At 44.6% G+C, this 17,403-nt stretch overlaps 1 protein-coding gene across 14 annotated transcripts in view; it reads left to right on the forward strand.

Annotated features, from left to right (window-relative positions):
- TRIM9 (tripartite motif containing 9) overlaps positions 1–17,403 on the forward strand; it is a 111,136-nt gene that overhangs the window by 54,382 nt on the left and 39,351 nt on the right. For all 14 annotated transcript variants that reach the window (XM_066276063.1, XM_066276066.1, XM_066276070.1 and 11 more), the window contains exons 2-3: positions 5,183–5,278; positions 7,688–7,810. In XM_066276063.1, the coding sequence (XP_066132160.1) occupies positions 5,183–5,278; positions 7,688–7,810 (219 nt within the window). The remainder of the gene's footprint in view (positions 1–5,182; positions 5,279–7,687; positions 7,811–17,403) is intronic.

Consider the following 17,403-nt stretch of genomic DNA (forward strand, 5'->3'; position numbering starts at 1 on the left):
CCTACCTTACTAATCAGAAATCCTATACACACACATTCACATACTCTCTCACACCCTTACACACCCTTTGCTCACATTCACCTGCACACTTAAACACATACAACCACAGACAGTGCCAGCCACTCTCACACACACGGGCTCTCGCCCCAGACTGTGTGTTTCAGTTCCCACGCTCAGCTACTCAGCTGGCAGACCACAGCCTCTTCACTGCCCTGGCCCTGCTGCTGGGCTTGCAGACAGGGTGGCACCGCCAGGCAGATCAGCCTCCAAGGCTTCCCTCCCCCGTAACTACAGTGAGCGGGGGCTTCGGTTGATCCAGAAACCCCCACCACCAGAGAAACCAGAAGAGAGATCCCTTCGTGGGGGCAGAAGGGGTGCAGGCAGGAGGAGTAGAAATTTAGCTAGAAGGAGAATCAGGGTCCTGGGCAGCTCAGCTGGAGGTTTCCTCCGCTTGACGCTTCCCTTGGTGAATTGCCACTTGTTTACCTCACTCCACATTCAGCCTGGTTTCTGCCAAGGTCTCCAGTCAGTAGGTGATAAAGCCAGCATTGGACCCAATCCAAAGTGTCTTGCCCTCTCCCATGAGACCTCTCTCTGTGACAGGGATGCTTTTCAAATTCACCAAAATCTTTATGCAGGAAAAAGAAAGTTGAACATTTCATAGGTTAACTAGCCAAGGCCCTGGCCGGTTGGCTCAGTGGTAAAGCGTCGGCCTGGCGTGTAGGAGTCCCGGGTTCAATTCCCGGCCAAGGCACACAGGAGAAGCGCCCATCTGCTTCTCCACCCCTCCCACTCTCCTTCCTCTCTGTCTCTTGCTTCCCCTCCCGCAGCCAAGGCTCCATTGGAGCAAAGTTGGCCAGGGTGCTGAGGATGGCTCCATGGCCTCTGCCTCAGGTGCTAGAATGACTCTGGTTGTAACAGAGCAACGCCCCAGATGGGCAGAGCATCGCCCCCTGGTGGGCATGCCAGGTGGATCCCGGTCGGGCGCATGCGGGAGTTTGTCTGACTGCCTCCCCGTTTCCAACTTCAGAAAAAATACAAAAACAAACAAACAAAAAAAAAAAAAACTAGCCATGCTACAGTTTACATACTGTCTGATTGTTGAGCATCATTAAATTCCCTCATAATCACTCATGATCCCTTACCACCTCATCTTCTTTGGCTACAGGCTCTTACCATGGGCCTCTTTGTTCCTTCCTGCTCAGCTGAGGGATGGGTTTGCTTCTTTGGGAGGGGGAAGCACAGAGCCGACTTTGGAATCAGATGAGGGTTTGAGTTGCGGCTGTTCCATATGTGAGTGGTCAAACTGAAATCAGGTGTATCCTCCCTGAACCTCTGCAAAATGGCAGGATGGTGATTGGGACTGCACTGGGAACATAGTAAAAGCTCCCATCAAGTTCCTGGCTTAGAATACATGGCCAATATATTGTAACTGTTATAATTTCTTGCTTTTGCTTTTCTTAAATTATATAATGCCAGTAGGTAGTGAGACTCAAAAATCAATATCTCTTCAAGAAACAATCATTATTCAAGAAAAATTGCATGGCTTGTCACTTTGCTTTTGTGTTTCGTATCGAGCTGGGTGCCTGGGAAGGAGGTGGAGCGGGCCACGGTCCCCAGTGGCATGCATTGCCCCAGAGCTCCCCTGGGAAGGCAGCCAGGTTGTGTTTGTAACTTCAGATCCCAGTAGGCCAGGATGCTTCCTTTCATTTGTCTCCATGCCATAATCATAGTAAATTAGGGAGGGAGGGATTGGAGAGGATGACACATGACTAACGTTCATGGCAGGAAAAGGAAAGGAGACCTTGCCTTCTTTCTGGGCATGCTCAGCAGCTGGGCTGGGTGTATGCACAGGCAAATAAGGACTTGGTCGGGATGCAGAGACTTGCATTACCCATTTGCTGAGCCTAAACAATAGGTTTTGAAACATCCTCCATATGCACTCCCAGGTTGAGCTCCCAATATTCTGTAACATTCTGTCATTTGGGCAGCAAGGGGAGCCAGTTCAGATGGAAACTAGAGGGGGAATCAGGAGAGGAGGGAAGGAGGTGGAGTTCTTTGTTTTCTCCCCAAGCTCCGGACAACGTGCCATCGCTCTGGGAGATCTTGGTTATTCAGAGCATGCTCTGAGCACTTGACTGAAAATGTGTCAGTGTTTCTTCGGCTACATCATTTTTCACTCTCATTCGCTTTCTGATCATGACACCTTTTCAGTACGTAGGAAAACAGATGTCCAAGAAATAAGAATGTCATCGCTAAGATATTATAAACAGCTTCCAACAGCATATGCAGCCAAAGATGCCGTAATGAACACACACACTAAATATTTACACCGTCAGTATGCTGGTATAAATTTGCAGGGCTGCTCTGTGGTCCTGAATACAGAACATCTCTGTTAGCACAGAGTAGGAATTTAAAGGCTTCTGGGAAACAAAATCAATCAATAATAAAGTTCTTCTACATCAGGTGTGGTTTATAAATGTGATCAAAAGACAATCCTATAAAAACAACACACATGTAAATCCTTACAATCAGAGTGCTTTCTAGTGATAAATGGCTTCCAGGATTTTTCATTGTCTCCTGCTCAATTTCTGCAAGTTAGCATAGCTTCAGAGGTCTTTTATCTTATAATACAGCTGTTTATCGAATACCAGAACAGTCATTTGCCAGGCAGAAGCCATCCTTAGGACTGAACATAGACACAGAGAGAGGAAATCTGCAGATAAATAGATTTTTACAGTTCACTTATTGCTTTGCCATATAAAATCCTGAGCGGATGAGGCCAGCATTCTTTGTCAACTACAGCGTAATTGTTTTCTAAGTATTATATATAGCAGCACCTGGTCAACAATTCTTTAGAGGGGTGAGGTTTGACTTACACTGTACAGATCATTAATTGCAAAGCTGGAATACAAGAAAACAGGTAGCTTCAGTTCTGTGCAGCTGAATGAATTTGGCTTCCTATACTCGGCCTCCATACTAAGGCATAGTTTATAATATAAATAAAAGGGGGAAGAAAACTGCCAGCCTGCTTTTGCTCATTCAGAAAGAAGGACTATGAGTTTTAAAGTAACAGTGAACAAATTCTCCTTTAGAAGAAAATGTCTCTCATTTCCTTGCTTGTTTTTCCAAACGAGACAGACCCTCCTTTCTCCCTTCATCCCCTGGACTCCTGGAAAAAATTTTTGAGGAGAAAACTTTTACCCCAAATTATAGTGTAGCCAGGACCTAGTAATAAAAAACTGAGTAGCCCTTTCAGCAAATGTAGGCTCATTTTATACTTTTTCTCACTCAGTTGTGTTGTTGGTCTAGTCCTTCCCAAAGTCTGAGTACATAAATCAAGGCACAAGTAAGTGATAAAGGATATTCTCCTAAAGAAATCTTCCCTTCAAAGGCCCCCTGTTGATCAGCAGGTATTTGTGAACAGGAAGGAAGAAGGTAAATAACAGTTAATAACAGCCAACGTTTATTAAGCACGCACCAATCACCAGCATGATTCTGGGTTTTAGGTATTGCATACCATGCAATGCCCACAACACCCGAGAGTATCAGTATTTTTCTCATTTCATGGGTAAAGTAAAAGTATGGGTAAAAGTTTGAATGGCCAGTAACCAGCAGCATTTAAATTCAGCATAGCTCCCTTAACCACTACCCTTAACTAATAGAAACTTTCACATTAAGGAATGCGCTAAACCCTCAACAGTAACCCAACCACAAAGTATTATTATTATTTCCAGTTTTGTCCACTGGGATAATTCAGCCAGAAATGAACTTCTTCAAGGCCACTCTTAGCAAAAAGCAGAGCCAAAATTTAAACCTTCCCAAAGACTTTGTTCTTTCTACTAACCCACGTTGCTTCCACCAAGCGTTTGGCATGCATAAGCTCAGAGATTTGATGCCCAACTTTGTATTTAATAAAACAAATATAAAAGGAAAACATGCATAGGACCAAGAGATATAATTTTAAGATTCTGCCTTTTTTACTGAAAGGGAAGAGTAGGTGAGGCATTGTGTTGAAGAGGAGGAGAGTGGACTTTGGTTTCCAAAGAAGGCATGAGGGAAAGGGAGTTGGTCTCTAGTTTATAGGAGGGGTGGAAGGATACGCCCAAGCTGCTCGGCGATGGAGTTTTGTATCAAGTGTAATGGTAATGGCTGCAAGTAATGGAAAGGTCCAGTACAGGGACTTAACTAGGAGTTAGTTTTCATGAGAAGCCTGGTGGTAGGAGATGTCAAGTGTTGGTTTGGCTGCCCAAAGATGCCATTAGAACTTAGTCTGTTTCTCGTTCCACCCCTGCTCCCTTATCATGTTTACCTCCTCCTCTTCAGAATCACAAGGCATTTGCCATTAAGTCAGGAACACAAGGGGAAGAAGAATGCACCTGCGGCACTGGGACTGTGTTAGCAGAAAAGCAGAGGCTTTCTCAGACTCCACCGGCCCCCCACTGATTTCCACTTGGGTCTCACCCATCAGCAATGTGTCCTGTGGCTACCAGCAGACAGGGAGGCTGAGAAAGCAAGTGCTTCCCTGGACATGACATGTACCCCCACCCCCCACTGCAGAACTACATCCCTATACGGATGGGGCCGTGTGGGAAATCACAAAGACAGTAGGGGAAGACCAGGGAGCAGCAGGGCTGGACTTGGGAGAGGGAGGATGTTAATGAGGAAGAATGTTGCGGTGCCCTTTGTATCTACTTTTCTATTTAAATGGCCCCAGGGCCTCACACTTGTGATGCTTCCTTCCTTCCCTCATCCTGTTCTCAACTCTCTTCTTTTTCTGCCCCAACCCCAGACCAGTAGCCCTTTGGGCTAAATAATGTTGATAATTATCAGATCACCTGACTCTATTTTTTTTAATTCTTGCAAATAATAAATATTGAAGAAACTATTGCTGAATTCATTACTTAATGAGATGAGGAAACTACAGGCAAATATCTGATGGGGGCCTTTGACTGCTATGGCCAAAGTTGTCACCGCTTCAGAGGACAAACTACTGAGGAGCCTGCAGAAGGCACCTGGAGGCCCTTGTTATCTAATCCACATGTGCAAATGTCCCCTAAGTGGCCAGACTCAGACAAGAGGAATCTGAGGACTCTTGGGTCTCGGGTCAACACAAGCCCGTGTGATCTTGCTGCTACTTTGTGTGATCATAGCTCCATGGTTTTCTTCTTCATCTTTGCAGAGCCAGCTCTCCCAGGCGCTGAACGGGCTGTCGGACAGGGCCAAAGAAGCCAAGGAGTTTCTGGTGCAGCTCCGAAACATGGTCCAGCAGATCCAGGTACCAGAGCCCCTGGGACAGACAGCAAACTCCCATGAGCTGAGATGTAACTATGTGGGGGGGGGGGGAGTTTGTCTATTTCTTTTCTTTTATTCTTATGTATTGTGGGGGGAAAATCCTATTTCTTTTCCTCTGCTTTGTCTCTTCTAATACACACAAACACACATACAGACCAACTTCAAGCATACTCCTATTTAAGGTGGTTATGCTTGCTAACGAGCTAGAATGAGCCCAATCTTCCAAGTGGTTCCTGTGTTCCACACAGAGGTCCTAATTCTCCTCTGCTCTGTATTGAGAAAGAGGTCAATTTTGTATGTGTGAATTTAGAGTCATTATTGTTGAGTTTTTAAACTCTGTAGGTTCCTGCACCTGACCTGTGGTAGCGCAGTGGATAAAGCATCATCGACCTGGAATGCTGAGGTTGCTGGTTCAAAACCCTGGGCTTGCCTGGTCAGGGCACATGTGGGAGTTGATGCTTCCTGCTCCTCCCTTCTCTCTCTTTCTCTCTCTCTCTCTCCTCTCTAAAATGAATAAATAAATAAAGTCTTTTTTAAAAAAACTCTATAGGTTCCCAAAGCACCTTGCAATGATTATATCTTATCTGATGGTAATAAACAAGCTACACTTTTTTTTCTTCCTTTCTTCCCTTTTTTTCTTCCTTTTTCTTTCCTTCCTGCCCCCATAGTAAGGCTTCTCTTCTACTTAAATACTTAAGTATTTTTCAACCATAATCTCCTGGTGGTTATATTCTCAGATTGCTTAATCTGGACACAATTATCAACAGATCAGCCAGTATTTGGAAGCTGGTGAATTCTTCCCTGTAGCTAAAGCGGAGAAGCCATAATTCGCATGAGATGCTGAAGAGACTTTCTGCACTATTTACCATTCTTATGTTTTGAGACTTGCCTCACAGAGGTAACCTGAGCTCTGGCCTCCAGTAAATTGTCTTTCTGAGCAAAGAATTAACCCACATTAAGGCAGAAATGGCTTTTTAAATGTAAGCCAGCCTTCCAAAGCATGTCACTGATTTCTTTGCCTATTTTTGGCATATATGCCTATGTTCAAACTTCTGATTCCCTAACAACCTAACAGATATACACTCCCTTCATTTTCCAGAGCAGTAAAGTTCCTTCTTTGCTTTTGCTGGCATAAAGTATGCAGCCCCAGACTCACCTCTGAATCTCCCCTCTTCATCAGACAAAGCTTTCTTTCCGGTCTAAATCAGAGCCTATGAGGAAAAAGCTCCCCCACCCTCCCAATATTGCCCTGTGTGGGACATAGGGAGCTCTTAAGTGATGTTTTCCAGGAGACTTCTCTAAGAACTCAAAAGCAATTGCCCATGAAGTCATTCCTCAAGCAGTTACTAATACACGCCTTACATGAAGAAGACCTTGTCTTTGAAAACAATCGCAAATATGTATGTATCAGTAGATTCTTCTATTAAGAGAGAGATGCAGATCTCTATGACTTTGGTAGAAATTAAAATTTAATAAGCTAAGCTATTTCTTCCCTGCCAGTCCCCAAGTTTACAGTTTACTCAGTTGTATTATACACGAGTATTTAGTTTTCACTTGCTATAAATTACAATAGTTTTTCAGATTATAGTTTGAGAGTCAAAATAATATATGCAATTGATTGAAAGGATTACTTTCAATGAATGCTTATCAATTAGTGAGAGAATTGCTTTAAATGAATGGCTGTGGCATATACAGATTTAAATTAACTTTAAAAATTGAGATCTAGCCTTCAATTTAAACATCATGGGGAAGCTATTGCTCATTTAGAACATGGTTACACTTCCCTCACAAGCTGTTGGCTCCTGTCCGACCTCAATAACCTGCTTGTTCGCATTCACTTTGCTTTTCTTAACAAAAAGAGCAAGTACTTGTGCCCCCGATTATTCTTGTAAACTTCCAGTGTCGTTGGATGATTGGTTACTATTGAAAAGCACTGCAATTCTCTTTTTTCTTTTCTTGAACTTGTTGATTCTTCCATATCTTGTGCCTTAACAATACCCCACTCCCTCAGGCCACCAGCCTTTCTACAGGCCACCTGCCACCACACACAGCCGGACACAGGCCTGCCCTCAAAAGGATTCACGTTCAACTCTGCAAACAAAGCTTTATTTTATTTAATACAACTCAAGCCTTGCAGGTGATTCCCTCTTAATAAAAATAAGTTTATCGAGTGACATTTATCCTTTTTCATCTAAATCGAAAGCAAAACACAACCACTACAGAATGACATGTATCCGGTAATTTTTAAGATGTCAGATGTGCATTGTGGACAGGGTCCCTCTTCCTTCCCTTCAGTGGGGACCTCCACCCTGCAGAGGGACGGGCCAGCTGTTTCCTCCCGCAGCCGGAGGCGCGGGCTCCTGACGGCGGGGAGGTGTGCTCTCTCCCGCAGGAGAACAGCGTGGAGTTCGAGGCCTGCCTGGTGGCCCAGTGTGACGCCCTCATCGACGCCCTCAACAGAAGGAAAGCCCAGCTGCTTGCCCGCGTCAACAAGGAGCACGAGCACAAGCTGAAGGTGAGTGCTGCGCGTTGGCGGCTCAGAAGGCTGGCCGGGTGGGTGGGTGGGGGAAGCAGGATGCCCACAGCCCGGGGTGGCCAGTGGCAAGGCGTGGGCATAGCCCTTTATCCACCACGCACTTCTTCATCTAACTCACCAATATTTGTTGAGTGACTCCTCTGGGCCAGAAATTGCTTTGGGTATAGGCATAATAAAGTAAACAAAATCCCTGCCCTCGTGGGGCTTATATTCTACCAGGAAGGATAAGTAATAAATAAAATAAGCAAGATAAGTAAAATATCCAGGATATTAGTAAAAAGTGCTAAGAAGAAGAATAAGGAAAAGGGGATAGGAAGTACGGGGGGTGGGGTTGAAATTTTAGACAGGGTGGTCAGAGTGACCATACAGTGACATCATGTATTCGTTCAATTGGAAAATGGAATCTGTACTTTCCAGAAAGCAAATGAGATCTGCCTTAGCTTTGAAGTGAATTGTTCATTTGGACAGCAGGACAGACTTGTCATCACGCAGTGGAATCAACTGATGACAAGGCAGGGTCCCTGTTGGCAGGAGGACTGGTCGTCCTGGAGACACCCAATACCCCATTCATTGCCCCATTGGAGCAGGGCAGCAGCATCTGAAAGCAGGCTGGACAGGTGGGAAGAGCCCAGCAGAGGGGAGCTCAGAAGTAGGAAGTCCGCGGGGCCCCCATACGTCGCCAGTAAGCCTCAAGTCATGGTGGATGGTGGGTGGGGAATGTGCAGTGTCAGCCTGGGACTGGGGTGGAAGAGGAAATGAGGCCTGGCCGTGGCTGTTGCTGGGGTTGGGCGGTCAGCCTCAGGAGCTTCAATAGTGGGCAGCAATGGGTGGACTCCCTCGGGAGAGCTGGGAGCTGGTGAACAGTCCGGTCAGTGTCAGATACCCCGCAGGTGTGGAACAGGCTCTTGTCCCTGAAGGACAAGAGAAAGCCCTGTTCCTAAAAGACTAGAATCCAGGGGGAGAACCAAGGGTTTGAAAATGAAGGATGAAAGAACACAGCTGACAGGACTTGAGACTACAGCTTGGTGTCAGGGAAGCTTCGAGCCTGGCCAGTAGCCAGTTCGTGGTTACCAGGAACAAGGCAAGAAACCAGGGGGCTACTAGGGGCATGTGGCCTGAGCGAGACCTGCAGCAAGACTGGCAGTGCTGAGCCCTGCACAGCAGAGGCGCCAGGCCTTCCTGCGGGCCCCACCACGCACCAGGACCTGGAGCCCAGGGCGACAGGGAGCCGGGCAGCATGATAAAGGGCTTCATCTCCCCGGGGCGGCTTCCCGTTTCTCCCCAAAGGTGAAGAAAACCCCCACTCCAGCTGCCCCTTCCAAGGCACCCTCCTGCACTACCCACCTGCTGCTCCTCAAAGGACACTGAGAGCCACACCTCTGCTGCTTCCGTCCCCAAAGCCAGTGCAATCATGTGTCTGGAGTATGAACCTGTCTCCCCTGCCTTTGTGACCCGCCCAGCTGTCACTCTGCAGGGGCTTGTGGAATGGAGGCAGACGGAGACTGAGTTATGACAAAGGGGCCCAAGCCAGAAAAGGCCAGTGAGAGCTGTGCCCCAGGCTGACGTTGGCCAGGAGACCACCTCTGCCACAGTATCGGAACCATGTGTCTCAGCGTTCCTGCTGAGACAGCAAAAGCACAGTCTGAGCAAAGAGAGGCTCAGCAGATCCCGCGATGAAGAAAACTGCATATCTTGAAGCTGAATCTGAACCAGTTCAGAAAGATAGGCACCCAGGGCTCTAGTGTTCAGTGAACCAAGGCTGGGGATTATAACACTCCTTCCAGAGAGACCAGTACTGTTTCCTGGTGGTGTGTCTAACTAGAAGACCCTCTCAGGTTCATCCTCGAACCAACTCAGGCTCCTGAGGGGCACCACACTGACCCTGCCTGGTGGAGTCTTTGCACTGGAACCAGAGGTGGGCGGAAAGGCACTTTCAAAGGACGCACCGCAGTCCACGAAGTGCTGAATAACGGCACGTTTTACTTACATGGCTTTCCCTAGCTCATCAGTGTCCAGGCTCCACTCTCCTAACGTCTGTGGTCTTTTTTTTTTTTTAACAGAACATAATTATATTTCAGTACACAACTTCTGTACAGCCAGAAAATAAAACACCACAGTAAAATAATAACAAAAAAGCATGGTTCATTTGCAATGCATGAGAAAGGTTTAACATCTTTAGCCATAAATGAGCTCTTCGAAACCAGTTACAAAGACACTAATAATCCAAGGGAACTGGAAAACAAGAAAATGAAATAATACAAATGATGATAAAGACTAAGAATATATGAAGATTAAGCTGAACAATGACAGCAGAATAATTTTTCTGTAGTATCACACTGTCAAAGAATAAATCAAGTTATTTGCTTTCGAATTTCCTGAGGGACATCAGGATTGTGTCTCATGGCAATGTATGTAGTAATTCCTAATATATGGGGGAGCAAAATGGAGGTAGTAGTAAAGCTATTGTTTATACCAAAAAAAAATCCCTAAAAGTTTTATCATGTGGATATCAATTTTTTTTTTTACAGAGACAGAGAAAGAGTCAGAGAGAGAGATAGATAGGGTAAGACAAACAGGAATGGAGAGAGATGAGAAGCATCAATCATTAGTTTTTCGTTACAACACCTTAGTTGTTCGTTGATTGCTTTCTCATATGTGCCTTGACCGTGGGCCCTCAGCATACCCGGTAAGCCCTTGCTCAAGCCAGCAACCTTGAGTCCAAGCTGGTGAGCTTTGCTCAAACCAGATGAGCCCGCACTCAAGCTGGCGACCTCAGGGTCTCAAACCCCGGGTCCTCTGCATCCCAGTCCGACGCTCTATCCACTGCACCACCTGGATAGGCTGGATATCAATCTTATAGATTTAATCTGGAAAATATTTCTAGTTCATAAACATTTTCATTCAAGATAGTCAGGTTAGGTCTGAATGAAAAATTCTTCAAGTATCATCATTGTTTAAATCTGAATTAAAACCTAGAAATGCTCTGAGATGTGATTCTGCAGTTGCCCAGCGAGCAACACAAGACGAACATCCTTGGCAACCAAGCCCTGGCTTTCCTGATAGCAATAACTAACCCTTGGGGACACTTGCTTTGAGGCAGCACGTAACAGATTGTTTTACAGGGATCAACTCCTCCATTTCTCACAACACCTCTACAAGGTCATTATTACTACTGTCCCTATTCTAAAGATGAGGAAACCATGGCACCATGATATTAAGAGCTGGTGCAAGGATCCGGAATTCCAGTGCTGATAACCAGCTTCAGAGCCCAGAATCTGGACCGTGGCACTTGACTGCCTCTGGCTGGTAGAAGTACAGTGCACAGAGAGGGCTTGTTCCCACCCTCACCCTTTCATCAGTCAGCCAGCGCCTAATGCACGCCTGCTAGGAGCTGAGTGCTAGGCTGAGGAGCAGGGGAGGAGAGAGAGATAGTGACTCAGGATGAGTCCTGCCCTTATGGAGCCTACTTTCAATGGATGAGATAAGTCACACCCACAGAGGAGTCCCATACAGGTAGAGAGTGAGCTTCCAGAGGAGAGGTGGCCAAGGCCATACAAGCTGGAAGGAGGGTAAAATTGCTTCCAGCTGAAAGGGTCACAGTGCATCGCAGGAGAGCTGGCATTGGAGTAGCCCAAACTTCGGGATGTGTGTGCTGATGGCAGCTTACATTCTTGCCTGCAGGACTCGGCAAAGCTGTGAGGGCGGAAGATGGTGGTTAGCACAGTGCACCTGGTCTTGCTCCATCCAGTTAGTCGTGAGGATGGACGGGTGTTTCTTTGTTTCTGTCGCTGCTCTGACACTATTAAGAGATCATCACTATAGCCCTTCATTTTAGCGTGCTTCAGAAACCCAGAACTTTTATTGTTATAGCAGAACTCAAAATACCCCTTGAATTGCATGGAGCAATCTAAAATAAAAACACAGTCGTCTTTGGGAAATGAGCTGGACAGCTGGGGTTTTCCCTCTAAATAGGGGGCCAACCATTTTAGTATCTGGCCATAAAATTTTAACTTTTTCTCAATGGAAATCTCTTTTTAAAAATACTGTGGTCACTTTCCTGACATCTTTAAACAGAACACAATGAACAGAAGTCATATGGGGTGGGTGACCCTAGTGGCAACTCCAAGTTTCCTATATGGGAGCGATATAAGGGCAGGGCTCTGGATGGAGGAGGAAATTAAAGCTTGAGAAAGTATTACTTATTTATATCAAAAAGTAGCAGAGGGGCATGAAAGTTCCCCCGGCCCCCTCCGAGTGCTGCCCCCGCAGGAGGGACTGTATGAACATCAGTGACAGGTTGTGCCGTTGTTGCAGGCGGAGACCGTGCAGGAGTGGCTCTAATGCAGCACCAGGACTCCCAAGTCCCACGATGGCGCATCGGTGGCCTGCCCCACGGGCGCACTGATGTTCTGGGGGGGCTGCTGAGCAGAGGCAGCTGCCTGCCCTCATTTCACTCTGCCCCAGGTGGAGTTCCCTGCCCCAGATCCCAAAGGGCTATGGACACCAGAGACAGGTGGCTGGTTGTCCCCCCATGGCAGCAAAGCTGTTCTGTCTTCTGTCTCAAGCAATTTGTTCCTCTGCTGTTTCAGCTGATTGTATCTGTCACTGCTTCTAAAAACAGTCAGCAATGCCGATGCCGCGACTGCTAATGCCAACCTCCACGTCCCCCTCTCTCTGCTTCTCTCCTCCTGCCTTTTCCCTTTCTTGTCACTTCTGTTGCTACTCAGATCTGTGAGAAAAGACTGGCCTTTTATAGACATCACTTGCCAAGCACAGTTCTTCTTTCTGGCTTTGTTGGCTAGCCCATCACTCACAGTCCAGCTTGGATAATCTTATGGTCTTCCGCTTCCTTTGGCCGAGTCCTCTGGGGGCCTGCTTTTCTTGCTGACAAAGAGGAGAGTTGTGTTGTGTATTTTTCTGGCAACTTTCTCTGCCTGAGCAATCCAAAAGGCTAGGGACGCTGGACAGTGAGCATGTGTAAATGCAGTTTTTATAGTCCCCTCATGCCCCTCTCTGCAAGCTCGGATGGCTTGAGCAGATTGAATAGCTCTGGTTCCGAGGCAAGATGGAGCTGAGTGGTGACGAGGCCAGACTCCGTGTCATAGAGGACGAGGTTTGAGCACACGCTTTATCATTTACTGGGTCTCTAACGGTCAGCAAGTGTATGTCTCAGTTTCTTTTACCTGTGTGTAAAGTAAGGCTAGAAGTCGTCGTCACCTCGTGTGGCGCTGGAAAACACTGACCACAGCACTCAATAAATACTCACTGTTATTATTGGTGTTGTTACTGAGAAAGAATAACTGGAGATCTGGTTTCCTTCAGCTCCCTGAAGAAGGGCTCCTATGGGCTTATTTTTTCATAAATCATAGTTCATGGTGTAGAATGAGCCCATGCAGGTGTGTCACTGTCTCTGAACCTTAGAAATTCCTCAGTGGTCTGAGTTTATAATTGATCATCTTACAAAATAGTCCACAGAGTCTGGTGAGCTATTTTTAAAAGCTAAAAAAAAAAAAAAAAAAAGGCTTTGAGACATACACAGATGTGATCATATTTTAGGAATACTGTTTGAGATATAAATTACAGTTAATACTATTTTGTGGTTTGAAAAAACACTGGGAGCCAAATATCTGTTTTCAGGATGTGGTGAACTAAAACAAATGCCAGGAACCTACTAGAGAGAAAAACAGGTTTTGAGCTTTCAAGAAATATTACCAGGTCTCACTGGGAACTCCTGGTCAATATCCTGATGACCAAAAAAGTAGACTAGACTTCCAGGCTTCCTGTCCTATCTGTATGTTTTGTTCTCATCCTTCCCTTGTCTGTCTTAGCTGAGTAAGGCCCTGAGCACTGTCCTCTCTGTCTGTGATCCTCACAGGGAATTTGTGACAACACTTATATTAAAATGTGTCAATCACGAAATCTATGGGGGTTTTTTCAGGAACTTTAAAAATGCTATTTTTCTTTTGGTAAACCCAAAGAAATATCTGAGAATTCTTTTACTCTATATCATATTCAAAATTTGAAATAATTCTACAATCATTTTAAATGTGTTCTCCCTCCAATATTATTAAGTGAATTAATATGTTGAATAGTACGTTTTTCTGAGTTCCTCTGTAGAAAAGAAAATTATAATTATGAAAAAAACATTCTGAAAAAGTCTAACCTTTCATTTCTATATGTGGTTGGTAAATTAATCTACCAACAAAATTATTCAGTGAGAATGCTGAAAGATAATGATAAAGCTTACTGTTTATAGAGCCTTTCATATTTATAGAGGGTCTCCCTATCCCAATTATAATTATCTAGAGAATGCTAGATTTTGAATCCTACTATATACTATTGGATTTTATTAGAATTATTATTATTATTGCTATCATTATCTTTGTTATTATTTACCATGTATTGCCTGTTATGTTCCCATTATGTTTAAAAAAAATCATATGGCTGTATCATTGAGTACAAATTTACACTAGGGACATTGTTGGCTTGTCAAACTGCTTACTTCAGATATTTTTCCATTGCTTCATAATAGGCAAGTAATCCAGAGAGAGAGAGTTGGGGGAGGGAGGGAAGGAGGGAAGGAGGGAGGGAAGGAAGGAAGGAAGGAAGGAAGGAAGGAAGGAAGGAAGGAAGGAAGGAAGGAAGGAAGGAAGGAAGACCTGCTCAAGCTTATAAGGAATTTTAAAATAATTATATAGTATTTGACTGGCTACAGCCATTACTAGAAAGAAAAAGCAACAAATTTAAGCCAATAATCAGATAAATCCTAATACAACTACTGGCAAGAAGTTCAGTTAGTCTGTCACAGTGAAGACATTTGGAAAAATTAGTCACACTGTAACAACTTAAAACCTTCAACTACCCTCATCAGAACTTTTTAGGGGGCTGATCTAATAATTTAACCACAATTATGATTGATTATAAGTCTGTTATTAATGGGAAATTACTTTCAGTTTCATTTGGCAAATTCTGTGTAGGAGCCAAAGTCACAGAAGATCTGTGTGTGTGAAATAGAGCACTCAGGGTGCCCTGGAATCAACAGGACGCCATCACATAGAGCTGGAGCTCACCAAGGTTAGGGGACGTACCGTTGAATCCTCCCTACACATCTTGGCCATGCTAGCGAAGGACAGTCACAGAACTTCTCTGACACCCTTGCCTGAACTCAGACATGACTAACACTAATTAGCTCCCGAAGACTTAACGCATACTTTGAAGATGATGGATAATCCCCCGCAACTTACTGTGCCTCATATACAATATTTTACAAAGCACCATACTGCATGTGTCACTTTTACTATTGCCCACCGTAAATGGTAAATGTTCTCTTGTGTGGGTGGGACGACAGTAACATGCTTCTCTCTCCGAATGGCTGGTACTTTTTCCTTTATTCACTGTTCTGTACAAGGGTACAGTATTCTATACGCTAGGAGCATGCTTTGCATATTCCACTCAGTGTTTATCAGTGAGGCTGTTGATGGCACTTACACTTCTAGAATAGACAGTTCAGTGCTTTACTGTTAAAATTTCAAACCTTCCTCAAAACAGGTAGTGTTTTATATATTATATTTAATAGCCCTAATGATCCTTAATCTTGACTAAAAACTCAAAGGCTCAGACTTGTCTTTGAAATGATTAGTTGCCAATGTAAGTGAGTGGATAACACCCATACAAAGGGTAATATCAAGAGAACAGAAAACATTTGCCTAAAACAGAGTGAAGGGATGGTGGCTTGTGAGAAAATAAAGATGTTCTTTCTTAATTTAAATGGCTCTAAGTTTCAGTGAATGTAATCATAGTTCTATAGGAGATAACATTCAACTCCAGGGGGGAAAAAAAAAACCAGGAGAATTCTTTATTTTACTAGATGAATCTAACAGCCATGGCACTTCACCTATAACTCAAAGGTGAGTCAGTTCCAAGCATTAATTGGTCATCTTGCTTTAAGACATGATGGAATCCATAGGAAATCCCCCCACTGACCAAAAGGACCTGTGAACAATAAGTTCAAGCTTGCATCTTTAAAGCACATAAATCTCAAAAAGAAAAGAAAAAAAAAGGTTACTTTTTACTTGTGGGTAATTGTTTTAAACTGTGAAGGGAAAATATAGATTATATTTAAAAATCATTTCTGAAATAGGAGAAAAAGAATGTATTTACTTAGACTAAAAATTCATTAGTGGTATTCTTCCAGATGCTAAAATGAGAGAGAATGCTATGAGAAGAAGTATTAATTTAAAAAGAAGAGCCTGACCTGTGGTGGCGCAGTGGATAAAGTGTCGACCTGGAAATGCTGAGGTTGCCGGTTCGAAACCCTGGGCTTGCCTGGTCAAGGCACATATGGGAGTTGATGCTTCCAGCTCCTCCCCCCTTCTCTCTCTCTGTCTCTCCTCTCTCTCTCTCTCTCTCTCTCTCTCTCTCTCTCTCTCTCTCCCCTCTCTAAAATGAATAAATAAATAAATAATTAAAAAGAAGAAACAGACCTGGACAGTGGCTCAGTGAATAGGGCATCGGCCCAGCGATGGACGTCCTGGGATCGATCCCTGGTCAGGAAACACAGAAGCGACCGTCTGCTTCTCCCCCTCTCCCTTAACCCCTTCTCTCCTTCTCCCCTGCCCCAACACCAGCAGCCAGTAGCTCAATTTGTTTGAGTGTGGCCCCTGGCACTGAGGATAGCTCAGTTGATTTGAGCATCAACCCCAGACAGGGTTGCCAGGTTAATCCAGGTCAGGGCACATGTGGGAGTCTGCCTCATTATCTCCCCTCTTCTCACCTAAGATAATAATAATAAAAATAAAAGTAAAAAAGAAGAAGCAAAGAAAAATTTGAAGAGCCACCTATTAGATGAAGAGGTGAATAGAGGGAGAAGAAGGGTGCCAAGGTAAAAAAAAAAATCAGTTGAAATAATGAAAATTCCCCCTTACTTAACACCAGTTCTTGTTACTGGATATGTCACATGAGATGCATGGAGGGAGACTGGCCTGTCAGAGGTGCAATGGGAAAATGTCGTTGTGAGTGGGCAGAACAAAAGTTTTTATTTGTCTGGTAGAGGCTATCAGGGGTTGCTCTATGCTACGGAAAATGTCTGAGCATTCAAAGGGACACAACAGTCTGTCCTCAGGTTCTCGTTTTCTGAATAGGCGTTAGTGTCACATCCTGTCTCAAGAAATGACCTTTATAAATGTGCCACTTAACAGTATAAAACTGCTGAAATAATGAACAGGCACTGCCATCCGGAACAGATGGTGACTGCTGATAAAATGATGAAAACCTTTACTGAAACTATGGAGCACAAATTAATGCATTGTCCCTGGAGAGCTGGCTTACTTGGGCTTTAGTGCAGATGAAAAGCAGGAAGGTTGTTTCCTGGTGCCTATTGGTGTCATTCCTGCACCTCACACTTTTCCTAGGAAGAGGAACTCTTGAGTCCAGCCAGCGGCGGACATGCTGCCAGGACTGTCCCTAGAGCATCAGAGCCACCACAAAGAAACCTGAAACTCACAGAAAAAGAACATGGCTTGGCTTCCTAGGAATTGATTTTCCTAAAAAATACAATGTAGAAGTAAATAATA

The sequence above is a fragment of the Saccopteryx bilineata genome, chromosome 4 (assembly GCF_036850765.1).
Source record: "Saccopteryx bilineata isolate mSacBil1 chromosome 4, mSacBil1_pri_phased_curated, whole genome shotgun sequence".
Lineage (NCBI taxonomy): Eukaryota > Metazoa > Chordata > Mammalia > Chiroptera > Emballonuridae > Saccopteryx > Saccopteryx bilineata.